This window comes from Scyliorhinus torazame, chromosome 3 (genome assembly GCF_047496885.1).
Source record: "Scyliorhinus torazame isolate Kashiwa2021f chromosome 3, sScyTor2.1, whole genome shotgun sequence".
Taxonomy (NCBI): domain Eukaryota; kingdom Metazoa; phylum Chordata; class Chondrichthyes; order Carcharhiniformes; family Scyliorhinidae; genus Scyliorhinus; species Scyliorhinus torazame.
In genome coordinates, this window is record NC_092709.1 from 232,365,841 (window position 1) to 232,379,531 (window position 13,691).

At 45.7% G+C, this 13,691-nt stretch overlaps 1 protein-coding gene across 3 annotated transcripts in view; it reads right to left on the reverse strand.

Annotated features, from left to right (window-relative positions):
* The window catches only part of LOC140408986 (ras-related protein Rab-3C), a 283,380-nt gene that overhangs the window by 76,319 nt on the left and 193,370 nt on the right, over positions 1 to 13,691 (reverse strand). For all 3 annotated transcript variants that reach the window (XM_072496992.1, XM_072496991.1, XM_072496990.1), the window contains exon 3: positions 11,276 to 11,394. In XM_072496992.1, coding sequence (XP_072353093.1) covers positions 11,276 to 11,394 — 119 coding nt within the window. The remainder of the gene's footprint in view (positions 1 to 11,275; positions 11,395 to 13,691) is intronic.

Genomic DNA, 13,691 nt, shown 5'->3' on the forward strand with positions numbered 1-13,691 from the left:
CCAACAGGACAGCCTCACAGGTTCCCTTGACAGTGGGCTGAGTGAAATCTCTCGAGAACGGGCATCATGGGACCATCAAAAGGCCCCCTCAAGAGTTAACAGCCGCCCCCCCCCCCCCCAGGCCTTTCAAACACCGGGTCTTCACCCCCTCATTGACTCCCAAGCACTTACAAAATTCTGATCCATTCCAGTTCACTGCCTCAATGCCTCAGTGCAGTACCAGCAGTGGCCACCATTCCTGCTGGTGCTGCAGGTTTACTGAGACCTGCCGGCCTCGGATTGGCCAACAGCTTCCAGAGGCAGGATTTCCTGTCCCGGAGAGGCAGAGATTATCCCCCCAGGAAACGTTAAATGACTCGGCAGCTGTTTTTAGCTTCGGTGGGCTCCACCCAGCACGACTTTTCACCTGGGAGCGCCAGGGCGACAGCGCCCCCTACAATTCAACCCTATCTTCTTCTCTCATTTTCCCTTCAAAATTCATTAATGTTGCATTTTGAATGTTTTGTACATGAACATAAGTAACACTCAATCCTGACTCCAGATTATTCTTGGTACATTAACATTTATTCTTTTTTCTGGCTTTTCCGTTTACACTTTCTTGAAATCTCTTTGTTTCTTCATGCCAGTTTGAGAATCTGAATTCAGTCAAAACAATGTAGCAGTCTTTCATGCTAGTTCGCATTTGTCCATATCTTTCTGAAACATGTGAGTCTGCTATCAACTGAGACAAGCTGACATACTTCACTGGAATCATTACAGCTCCACTGAAGCACGGCAGGTTTTCCTTACTTTCTGCGACTCCAGAGATTCCTCTCAACTCATTTGGATTTCTTGACCTTTCAATCACAAGCAGCATCAGGCACAGCATTATTATTTTTGTATAGCGTATCAAAATATATGCATTTTACACAGCGGTGAAGAAATTATTTTGATGGCTGCTCTGTTTATTTTCCCTTTTTATCGCTTACCTCAATGGATTTGTTCTGAAATGTTATTCTTGTGCACGTTTCTTCTCTGCTGTTTTTTTCCTCTCCTCCTGTGTTGTATTTCCACAGGGTGCCTCAGCTCCCTCATACCCATGTAAACCTTACTCTTCATGAACCAGCCTAATGAAGGTTGGCAGGATGTTGTATCCATGCAAATCATAGAATCATAGAATTTACAGTGCAGAAGGAGGCCATTCGGCCCATCAAGTCTGCACCGGCTCTTGGAAAGAGCACCCTACTTAATCCCACACCTCCAACCCTTCCCCGTAACCCGGTAACCACACCTAAATGTTTGGACATCAAGGGGCAATTTAGCATGGCCAATCCACCTAACCTGAATATCTTTGGACTGTGGGAGGAAACTCCAGAGCACCTGGAGCACCACGCAGACAAGGGGAGAACGTGCAAACTCCACAAAGACAGTCGCCTGAGGCTGGAATTGAACCTGGGACCCTGGAGCTGTGAGGCAGCAGTGTTAACCATTGTGCCACCGTGCTGCCCTTTCCTTGCTTTATTTTTATTCAGGAATTTTTTAAATTTTACAACATACAAAAAGGCCAACAAAGTTTAGACAATTTTTATAAAAATACCTTCATCATCCAATCCCATATTTCCCTCATTTATCCAACCTTCCCCTCTCTCCCCCCACCTGACCTAACCCCCCCCCCCCCATTTGCTGATGACAACCAGCTTCTGCAAGGTGGTAAGAAACGGCATCCACCTCAAATAAAACCCCTCCTCCAACCCTGTAATAGTGTATTTGATATTATTCAAAGTGCAGAAACTCGGACAGGTCCCCCAGCCATGCCATTGCCCTAGATGGCTCCGATGCACTCCACCAGAGCAGGACCCCCCTTATGTCTTCCAGAACGTGGAAGGTAAGACCTCCTCATTCTTATTAAGCTCCACATAGGTCCTAATAGCAGAAGCTATCCCCTCACACACCCTTGTCTGCGAGCAACGTCGAATACAGCCTCCAGGTGGAGTCACTGAGCACAACCCTCCTCCAAACACAAGTCCACATAATGCGGAGCATGGTCAGATATGACAATCCGCAAATACTCCGCCCCCACTAGTAACGACTTACCCACTAAGAGAAGGCAAAACGTGAGTAGACGTTGTGTACATGTGAAAGGAAGGAAAACTTCTCCTCCCTTGGGTATCTGAATCTCCACAGGTTCACTCCCTCCATCTGCTCCATAAACTGTAGAATCATAGAATCATAAACTTTACAGTGCAGAAGGAGGCAATTTAGCCCATCAAGTCTCCACCGGCCCTTGGAAAGAGCACCCCATTTGAACTCACACTTCCAACCTATCTCTGTAACCCAGTAACCCCACCTGACCTTTTTGGACACTAAGGGCAACTTAGCATGGCCAATCCACCTAACCTGCACATCTTTGGACTGTGGGAGGAAACTGGAGCACCCGGAGGAAACCCACGCAGACACGGGGAGAACATGCAGACTCCGCACAGACAGTGACCCAAGCCGGGAATCGAACCTGGGACCCAGGCGCTGTGAAGCCATAATGCTAACCACTATGCTATCGTGCTTCCCGCTCCTTCACCACCCCCGATGTCATAACGCATTTGGGCACTATCTATCTAGCCTGGGATCATGCACACAATTAAAGACCCCCCCCCGCCATGATCAACTGATGGTCGCCAACACCCTCTTGATAAAATCCGTATCCTCTCAGTTCAGCCATCGGATGTCCGACAACACCCCACTCACTATCACATATCCCCCCCCTGAATCCACCACAATATCTCCCACCAAAAAAGACACCCTCCTATTAATCAGCATCGAGTACCCCTTATCCTCGCATCAAAGCTCGAAAGTAATGTGTTGGGTAGGCTGGGTCGATGTGGACTGCACTTGATGCAGTGTAGCGAGAGACAGACCTCCAACACTTGATAAGATGCAACACGATTGTATTTAACATCTAAACTATTATACATGTTCAACTGTGGGTTGTCACTATGCTGACTTGACTGGAGACATGATACTAGCCTAACCAGACTTACTAGCTACCACATGGTGTTTGCACTGGCCAGCTCAATGGGCGGGATTCTCCACTCCCGCGCCGAAGTGGCCGCGCCGTCGTGAACGGCCCCGATCCCAACCGATTCAAGCCCTGACAATGGGCCAGGATCGGGGCCGCGTCATCTACACGCGCCAGGCCTTGTCGCCCGCGTAACCAGACTTACTAGCTACCACATGGTGTTTGCACTGGCCAGCTCACTAACTCTGACTGTCCCAGAGGCTGGGTCCCGAGAGAGAGTGGGAAAACTGGTGCCCTCTGGCTTTATAGTGGTCGTGTCCTGTCTGGTGATTGGCTGCTCTGTTCTGTGTGCTTACTGGTCATCCTATGTGTCAATCACTGCCTGTCTGCACTCCATTATATACATAGATGTATATTATGACATGGAACACCTGTCACACCCACCCCTTCCTCAGCCTCGTCTGGTGTCGAACTCTCAGAAGTGTCCTGTAAGAAAACAACATCTGTCTTCATTCTTTTTAGATGGGCAAATACCCAAGATCTTAAGCTGACCCATTTAATCCCCTTATGTTCCAGCTGTGACCAGCTGGCTGGGGACTTCTGGGCACCCCCCCTACCCTGATCAGCCATATCCCACCCACAAGGAAGTCCTACAGGGTCCCGCCTCACCTTGGCTCCAAGTCCATCCAAGATAGCCACTGCTGCCCCCTCACATGTATCAAAACCAAGAAACCTTCATTGCCAGTAGTACCCCCCCCCCCCCCATTGAACCCCTCCCCCCTCCCTCCCCCTGCCCCGCCGAACACCAACCAAACAACTCTGCCCTCTCTGTTTGGCCCCCGACCCATCCCCTCCCCCATCCCAAATAAAGAAAACCCAACCACTCTAGGCTTGTTACCTCAAGGAACAAAGAAAACAAAAAGCCCACCTCCCCATCGGTAACCAGCGTGGCTCCCCCCCCTCCACTTTACTCCCATTAACTAGGATCTCTGCTAGGAGGGTGATCCCCACCTGGGGAAAAGTGCAAGTTATACATTCAATAAACCCACAAACAGCCCCCCTACCTAAACCCAAGTTTAATATTGAACATTAGACAAACCCATCCCCATACCCACTCCTACACCCTCCAACATTTCCAACCAACTCCAACAATGCTATGACAAACACAAAAAACCATACCCTGAATACAAGATTACAAGACGACAGAAACATGTCGAATCAAAAAGCAAGAAAAGTAACAAAAGCCCACCACTCAGGTGAAACAAACTACTCCATTCAAACTTCCCCCAGTCCATGTTTCTTAACAAAGTTATTTGCATCCTTCAGTGTGTCGAAATAATGGTCCCCGTTTCCAAACATGACCCACAGACGAGCCGGTTACACCACTCCGAACCTCACTTTGTGCTTATAAAGAGTCGCCTTGGCCTTATTGAAACCCGCTCGCCTTTTCACCAGTTCTGCTCCAACGTCCTAGTAATCCTGATGGTGTGGCTCTCCCATCTGTATTCGCGAGTTTCCTTCGCCCACCTCAGGATATTTTTCTTGTCCAAGTACCTGTGGAGTTGGACAATGATCACCCATGGCAGCTCCCCAGATGTGGGCTTCTGTGGCAACAACCGGTGGGCCCGGTCCACTTTGGGAGGGTTTGCCAAAACCCACACTCGCTTCCTGAACATCCTTGCCACATAGCCTCTGGCATTTGTATCTTCTGCGCTCTCCAGCAGCTCGATGATCCTGAAATGTTGGCGTCTGGAACGAAAGTGGGAAGTTTGGCTGACTTCCCTGCTGTAGCTCAAGGTGCTGTGGCCAGATTTGGCACCCTTACGCAATTGCTCTTTCTATTGTCATGTGAGACTACTTTTAAGAAATGGGTGTTTATAAATGGGTGTGTTTATAAATATCTGTAGTGAGAATACCTTAAAGAAATGGATATTTATTACTGCAGTGATGTCAGAGTGTGGGTGGAGCTGGGCTTTCTGTCAGCTTTTTACTTTTGTTTTAGGCTGTTTGCAGCTGGGTGTGTTTTAGTTTTGTTTTCAGTGTTGGAGCTGAAGCCAGGCCAAGCAGGTGCATTGCTGTTCTCTCACCCATCAAAAGACTATCTCTTGATCATTTGGTGAATTCAGAATTATAAATGTTCTCAGTAGTGAATGTAAACCTAATGTGCTTCTGTTGAAAGGTGTTTTAAGTCTTATGGATGTGAAAAGGAAAGCTTAAAGGATACTTAGTGTTGTATTCTTTATGGGTTGTATTTGAATTAATGGTTGCTCAGATGTTCACTGTATGTTTTGAAAAGGTTAACTTGAGTTCACAGAATAAAGTTTTGCTTTAAAAAGTACTTTTCCATTTCTGCTGTACCATACCTGTAGAGTGGGCCCTGTGCTCCCCATACCACAATCTAGTAAAAGTGGGTCAGATGAACTCCATGATACACTTCGGGGTTCTCTAAACCCTGGCCCATAACACTATATCTATCAGTATTAAGTACTTAAAGCATTAATATCAGAGCAGCATTTATTTCATCCCTGATAGAGTTTTTCATTCACTTTTCATGAAGCAACTAACTAAATATGTCAGACATTTTATCAACCTACAGCATGGAAAACTTTGAGAAGTAGAAGCAGGTATCTTTGAGAATTGGCTTCGAAGCAAAAATATTTAAATCCAACTTCTTTCTACTGGAATATTTTCTCAAAAAAATGCAGACTCTTCACACATGTAGATTTTCATCTTTGATTTAGAGAGAAGTACTAATGGTACTGCATGAATTAATTTTCACTTTGCAGTCACAGCTTAGTTGAATTCTCATTTGGCCAATTACCGATTCCTGGTGACAAAAATATACATGAGATGGACTATAGATGCTTAAGAGATTTAATTTGGATAGACCACACCACAGGGGATGAGGAAATTTACATAAGTAAAGGATAACACACAAGTGGATATTTCCTCCTGTCAAGCAAGCATGAGCACTGAAATTAAATCAACCGTTGGATTTTAACAATCCCCAACTATTCGATTCCAAACAAAATTTTACTTAATTCTGAATGGAAAAATGAATAATTCTCCATGTGTGAGTAGGGAAAGCTTTTGTTGATTATTGCCTCCACAATACTGCTGAAGTGTCAGATGTAAACCATTATTAAACTGTCGGGGAACAAGTTAACTAATTGCATGCTGCTGAAATGCAAACTACCGTTGTCAGTAAACTGAAGGGGTTCACATTACTAAGCTTTCAAAATTAATAACAGCGCTTGATGAACTATTGACAGAAATTATTCCCCTTTTGTCTCAACAAAGGAACAAGAGAAAGCTGGAGACAGTCATGCCTGCCTGTTCCAGATGGAAACAAAAAGGAGAACTAATTCTCAGATCTTAACAGTGGAACATTATTATATCTATGGTTTTCATTTTTCGGCCATCGACTATGAATAGGATATTATATACGAGCATGTCGGCATGGTATATGGCTTCATACAATCTTCGTAATGAAAGGTTATCATGCAAAATAAATCATCCATATGAAACAAACAAGTGCATCTGGCATGGGTAGCTCTCCAAGCACCACTAGCAGGGTGGTGCCTGGTTGTGATGGGGGGCAGGCAGAGTCTTTGGGTTCCTCTGGTGATGACCTGGATGGGTGCGCTGTGGAACTACGGGCCACGGGGGGCGGTCAGTTGGGTGCACTACAGGATGGCTGTCTTGCAGGCTGCGGCAATGGCCGTCCGGTCCTGAGGGTCACCCCAATGCCACGGACCATCCCCTGGCCATCCCCGGCCCTGGCGTTGGCCCCCCTGGCCCACGGCTGCACCTTTGGGAACATTTCTTACCTCCTCTCTCTCCCCCTCAGCAGCCATGGCACCCGTTTCCTGAATTTAAATGCCACAAGTGAACCTCGCCATCGGTAATTCCTCCTGGTGGAGGTGGAGCATCATGGGAGGCCCAGAAAATTCCGGGGTGGGCTCATTAATGACATACCAATGGTGTTTACTGTCCAATTTGCATGCCCACGCTGGCGTGCAGCGTGGAAAGCATTCACGCCGCTGTCATGGCACCAAAGCGTGGCATTTCATACGGTGCTTGCCGCCGGACTCTATTTTCGTCTGACACGTGATTCTCTGCCCCATCATGCTTTGCTATTCCGGCTTCGCTGGACGGAGAATCCCGCCCATAGTCTCCCAAATGGAGAACCTCGCCCATTGGCTACATCACTAACTTATTGCATTTTGGCAAAACCTTTACTTTGCATTCATTTCCCATACTAATCCATTCAAGAGTTTATTTCTTAAACAAATCACTATGTAGCAGAGTGGGAGATAACCAAAAAATAAATGATGATTGTTCTCGATTCCCTATCCTTGCATACCTATAAATTTGATCAAATATTATTTCTGCTTTCTTTTGGATAAGTGACCAAATAATAGTAATAATCTTTATTGTCACAAGTAGGCTTACATTAACACTACAATGAAATTACAGTGAAAATCCTCTAATCGCCACACTCCGGCGCCTGTTCCGGTACACTGAGGGAGAATTCAGAATGTCCAATTCACACAAGCATGTCTTCGGCACTTGAGAAACCGGAGCACCCGGAGGAAACCCACACAGACACGGGGAGAATGTGCAGACTTCGCACAGACAGTGAGCCATGAAATACATTTTAAAATTACAGTGATTCCTTTTGAAAAAACAGTTTGACAAATATCTGAAAATTTCTGTGGTGGATTTTACTTGAGTTGCGTTTGTTTGCTCTGAAGCACATGGTGTCTGAGTCCCTGAACTCCCTCTGCGCACTGCCCCCCTTCTCTAGTATTTGAAAGCTCCAGTTCATCCCTTCCTCAGGATGTTCTACTTCTCTTCAATGTGTTGTGATCCTGATGGGAGAAGAAATTAAAGTGGCCTGTTTTTTCAAAGTGCCCATCTACTTCATTCTGAACTATTTTGTGTAAAACCAAACAAACTAAATTAAAAGAACCGAGACAAGTAAGACAAAGTAAAAGGAGCAGCCCCTTAAAGGGATACTGCCTTAAACAAAAACAAAACACGAATGAAACTTGAAACAGCAAACAAAAATGTGATTAAAAGAGTCAATAAGGCACGTCAGTCCTTAGTGAGAGCCACAACCCTGAACAATATCAGGTCATGGCAAAACCGGAGTCAAAGCGTACGAGAAGGCCAAGGCTTCCAGGCCCGGTATGCAGTTCTCCGACAGCCGCATCCACTGGCTGCTGCGCAAGGGCCTCTATGGCGAGCGGGTGGGAGCCGGGGCCCCCGTCTACCTGTCTGCCATGTTGGAATGACCGCAGAGATCCTCAAGCTGGCCGACAACGCAGCCCAGGACAACAAGGAGACCACATCAAGCCTGCCACCTGCAGCTTGCCATCCACAACGACGAGGAGTTCATCAAGCTGCTGGGAGGGATCACCATCGCCCAGGGCGGTGTGCTGCCCAACATCCAGGTTGCACTGTTCCCCAAGGACACTGGGCACCCCAGCAAGCTTTATTCCTGAGTAGCAGAGAGAAAATAAATCCAACGGGCACGGAAGGCCTTGATGGTACCAGTGGACACCGCAGGCTCACTCTCCAGGGACACCCGGCTGTCAGCTGAGCCGTGGTAAAGGGGCAGACACTCGGGTTGGACAAACCCATCGGTCACCCACTGATAATTCATTCTGAAACATCCAGGACTTATTAGCAGCCTAGAATAACTCATTTTATTGTTATTGAGGTGGATCTAATGGTTATTGTCATGATACAAGCCTCTTATTTCTTAGAAGTGCTGTTAACTATTCTGATTTACTACCATTAATATGCTAATTTTTGTTTAGGTTACTGAATACTGAAACAAGACACAGTATTTTCATTATATGAATTAAAGTAATGCATGCTGCTGGTGCACTTTTATTTGGCTCCATGTTCAGCATCTTGTATAGTTACTACAACGTCCAAGAGAAAACACAGGGCCAAGAACCAGCAAACAAAGGCATGTGGCCAGATTACCTCTCTTCAATGTAAGGTTTTGCTCCTGACAACCTCCATTGGGCCATGTGCCCATGTATCCATGCATGGAAAGTATTGGCTAGCCTAGTTGAACATTTGAGTGTCAGAAGCACTAATTTTAGGATCTCGGAGGCTATTTTTGAATTAACTGCTCACATTTTCTCAGTGTTCATGGTGGATTTCTCATTCAACCTGTGCCAACACAGCTTGTTTCTTTTGTTCCTTACAGTGTGGACCATCTCTGTTTTATTCCCTGCCTGATTCACTCAATTCATTTTACTTCCTTCCCAATTTCCAGCATTCCTTCTTTTCCATTTATTTATTTGCTCTCCATACCACATCTATTAATTTCCCTTCCCTCCTCCGAATATCTTTAGCCAGGAATAAGCAATAGGTAGTGAAGAATTCTGCTTCAGACATCATGACGTAGACCTCATAGTCCTGAGCACATTAGCAGCGAGTCCTTATTAACATTGTCGCCGTTCATTGCCAACAGTGGTTGGATTTTGGTGGGCTTTCCAAAATGGCAGGGGTGTGCTTCTGCTTGAAGACCAATCTGTAATGGTTGCTTGGGTTGGCTGGCAGCCGTCTTAATTTAATCAGCGGTATAGAGGGGTGAGCTGGGATGCTCAGAGAAGAATCACAGGCTTGCTGTTTCGGAAATTGGATGGTCGCAAGGTAGCTGAAATGGGAGGCACGGTAGCACAGTGGTTAGCACCGTTGCTTTACAGAGCCAGGGTCCCAGCTTGGATTACCGGCTTGGGTGACCGCCTGTGAGGAGTTTGCATGTTCTCCCCGTGTCTGCGTGGGTTTCCTCCGGGTGCTCTGGTTTCCTCCCACAAGTCCCGAAAGAGGTGCTGTTTGGTGAATTGGGCATTCTGAATTCTCCCTGTGTACCCAAACAGGCGCCGGAATGTGGCGACTAATAATGTAAGCCTACTTCAGACATTAATAAATATTATTATGGAATTAGTTATTAATTTTGTTTCTTCTTTGCTGAACTTGCTGTTGAGTCTCTGAGTCAGAGATTGGGATCAGTGATGGATTTCCTTCAAATGCCGCTTGTTATGACCACAGCAGGTGTTATTGCTGAGCAAGCCAGGCCCCAAAGTGAGGTCTGTCTCACTGATCATGAACCTTTTTTTAAATTGTGAAAATAAGGAGCAAGAGCTACTGACTACAAAAGCATAGAACTCCAGTAACATTGTTAGAATTTCAAAAATGTAAAGATTTATTCCGAAGAAAATAAAGATCAGGGCACCCTGATCAGCACCGGGTTTAAAATCTATCACAATGTCCCACCCCACCGCACAATTATCAGTGGCTCCTCCATGGTCCAGCCAGGTTAGCGCTGCCCCTGGCACCAGTTGGCCCTGCCTGGCACTGTCAGTTTAATCATATCTAAATTCATTGAAACATATTACATGAAGGGCAGAAACCTCCACCAACGAGGGGCGGGGAAAATCAAGGAACGAGATCTTGCCGGCAGGCATTTCCTGACTCACGTGGGATTTTGAGCCCATGTTGCAATTCCCGCTCGCGGCGAACACGGACACAATATCGTGCCCCCATATTCTATGCAATATCATAGGAGAGCAACAAGGCTTTTACTACATATGGAAAACAGATATTAACTGCTGCTGATGTGTCATTTCAGATGTACAAGGCTGAATTTCCTTGGCCCTGTAGTGATGGGTTTTTAGACTGAGGCAGCTGGGGACCTGCATCGGTTCAACTCCGTAGTGCATTCCCTCCTCTGGGGAACTTTCACAGGAGGGGGCTGGAAAGCGGGTTGGCTCCCCACTCCGTGGAGGCAGTCAATTAGCTGGAATCAGGCCGCACTGATGGTCCCACCTTGAGTGGAGACTGCCAGCTCACTTGAGCTGGTCTCCCGCTGATAGGTCAGGGGTCCATCAGAGTCAAAGGATCTGTGCTTCAATGAGGGAACGGTTGGGCGAAAGGCAGCGGCCCCTTCCATTAATAACCCAGGAAAGCGGTTTCCCCTCCAATCCGATGACCATAACAGCTTCAGTAGGTCTGACATCAATACGGGCCCTCTTATTGGACCTGCAGTCTCTGAAACCTGCCCACAATTCTTTTTACCAGTGTGGAGGTGGCCAATAAGAAAGCCAGACTCCTGGAAGATTGCTCTGATTGGAAGCTGAGGATGTGGGTGGCCTTGGGAGTCCCCCTGGGCTCGACGTCAGGGTCCTTACACAAACTGGAAAATCCAGCCCACAGTTGCTGAAATAGAGTAGCACAGAGACCTTCCATTACACTCACCAGTCCTGCACTGCATTGAAGGATTCTTCATTTGTGATGTCGTACATTAGGATAAAGCCCATGGCACCACGGTAATAAGCTGTGGTGATTGTCCTGTAACGTTCCTGTCCAGCTGTGTCCTACATGGAACAAAACAAAATCAACATGAAAGCTTGAAAGCAACTCAATTTATTTTCCAAATCTAAAATATTTTACGATCACGACTCCAACACAACTACAAATCAAACTACAAATCAAAGCACTCCATTATTTGAAGTCTGAATTGTGCTTGCATGTCTTGCAAACTAGAATTTCTTCTTCATAAAAACTTGGTAAAAGCTGTTACTGGAAAAGAAGCTAAATATGGCAATGTTGGTTAAAGATGCGTAATGTTGAACATTTTATTATGATCCCAGACCTGACCTCAATAGTTATTTTAATTTTGTAAGACTGTGCGGAAAGGATATCTTACCCAGGAGTGATTACCAGAAGAAATAAGGACCTGGTATATTAAAACAACCTTTATTACTAACATAATATTAGAATATCTTTAAGATCACACCAGAAAGTAACTTACAATTACCCCTTAAACAATACTACTCAAATCAGTCAATACAATACCGTTAACTGCTATCTTTATTCCCACTTAAACAAGAAAAAGAAATCTCAGCTCTCAATCCACTTTAAACCATTGGCACTCAAGAATACATGCTTTACAAAGATGTTCTTTGAAAAGGAAAGATCTTTTGACACTGCTTTAAAAAATAGACAGAAACTCTAGATTCCAAAGATGCTTCTCACCTTGTTTCAGCTCCCCTAGAACTCAGACAAGTCTGCGCTACTTTAAAGACTGTTAATATATTTTAACTGAACTGCAGTGAGAGCTTGCCTTCTGGTCACAGCTTCATTCGGCTCCCAACTGAACTGCTTTCTGCAAAATGCCTGATGACTTAGCTCCATCCAGTAACATCATCATTTTACCAAGCTGAAATCTGATTAACTACACAGAGAATCCCTTTTAATCCATACAAAACTGTATTAGCCCAAGCTTTTTATGATGGTTTAATTGCACCCCTGGCTCCCAAAATGTACTTGCCTTTCAACCCATGATTCTTTTAAAATGACAGGGCGGCATGGTGGCACAGTGGTTAGCATTGCTGCCTCACAGATCCAGGGACCCGGGTTCAATTCCAGCCTCTGGTGACTGCGTGGAGTTTGCACTTTCTCCCCGAGTCTGCGTGGATTTACCTCCGGGTGCTCCGGTTGCCTCTCACAATCCAAAGATGTGCAGGTTACGTAGCTTGACCATGCTAAATTGCTCCTCAGTGTCCAAAAGGCTAGGTGGGGTTACTGGCTTATGGGGATAGAGTGGAGGCGTGGGCTTAGGTAGGGTGCTCTTTCCAAGGGCTGGTGCAGATTCGATGGGCTGAATGACATTCTTCTGCACTGTAAATTCTATGATTCTATGAAAACATGACTGCAGCAGTCACATGCACACTAATGCAGGCGTTTAACGCTCACTGCACCAAATAACTACAATATAATATATCTGAAATTCTTCCATTCATCACAATTATTTGAAGACCCTGGCTGCCAAACTCAATTCCTTAGTGCCTATATTTCCATCACTATGGGTGCGGTTTGGAGTCCAAAAAGGTGTCCACACCACAAGTGCACACCTCTGGTGTAGACCTGACTGGATGTCATTTTGGGTAGGTAATTAACCTGAGTGCTGGGAGTATGTACAGAAATATGCAGAGCAGGTAGATGTTGATGTCAGTCAGAGTGGAACTGTGATTTGACTTGTGCGGTAATATTATTGACATTCCAGTTAATACCCCCTCTTAATCCTGCATAGCTGAACATGTGTTCAGCAGCAAAAAGGGCCTCACCCCCTACTCCATACAAAAGCTATTTAAAAAGGTCAATGACCACTTTCAGGTTAGATGCTCATTGATTTCTGCTGCCTGTAGCAGTGTTTGGTAATTTGTAGTGCTATTTTAAGAGGCTGAAATCTACAGGGAGACGTGTGGCATGCGGTGAAGGCCTTGATTGTCACTTCAAGGGTTCTACTTATCCCCCTTGCTGCTAGTCTCTCTTTATCTATCTTTTTGGCCTACAAAATGATAGAGAAAATGAGCAGAGTTGACACAGGTAGGCAAGCTGCTAGAAAAGTGGGTTTCCTCCAGGTGCTCTGGTTTCCTCCCACAAGTCCCGAAAGACATGCTTGTTAGGTGAATTGGACATTTTGAATTCTCCCTCATTGTACCCGAACAGGTGCTGTAGTGTGGCGACAAGGGGATGTTCACAATAACTTCATTGCAGTGTTACTGTAAGCCTACTTATGGCACTAATAAAGATTTTAGAGGGAGGAGGAGGAGGGAGAGGAAAAGGACACTTGGTAGGAGGCCATATTCACCTAGAATCTTCAGGCAGC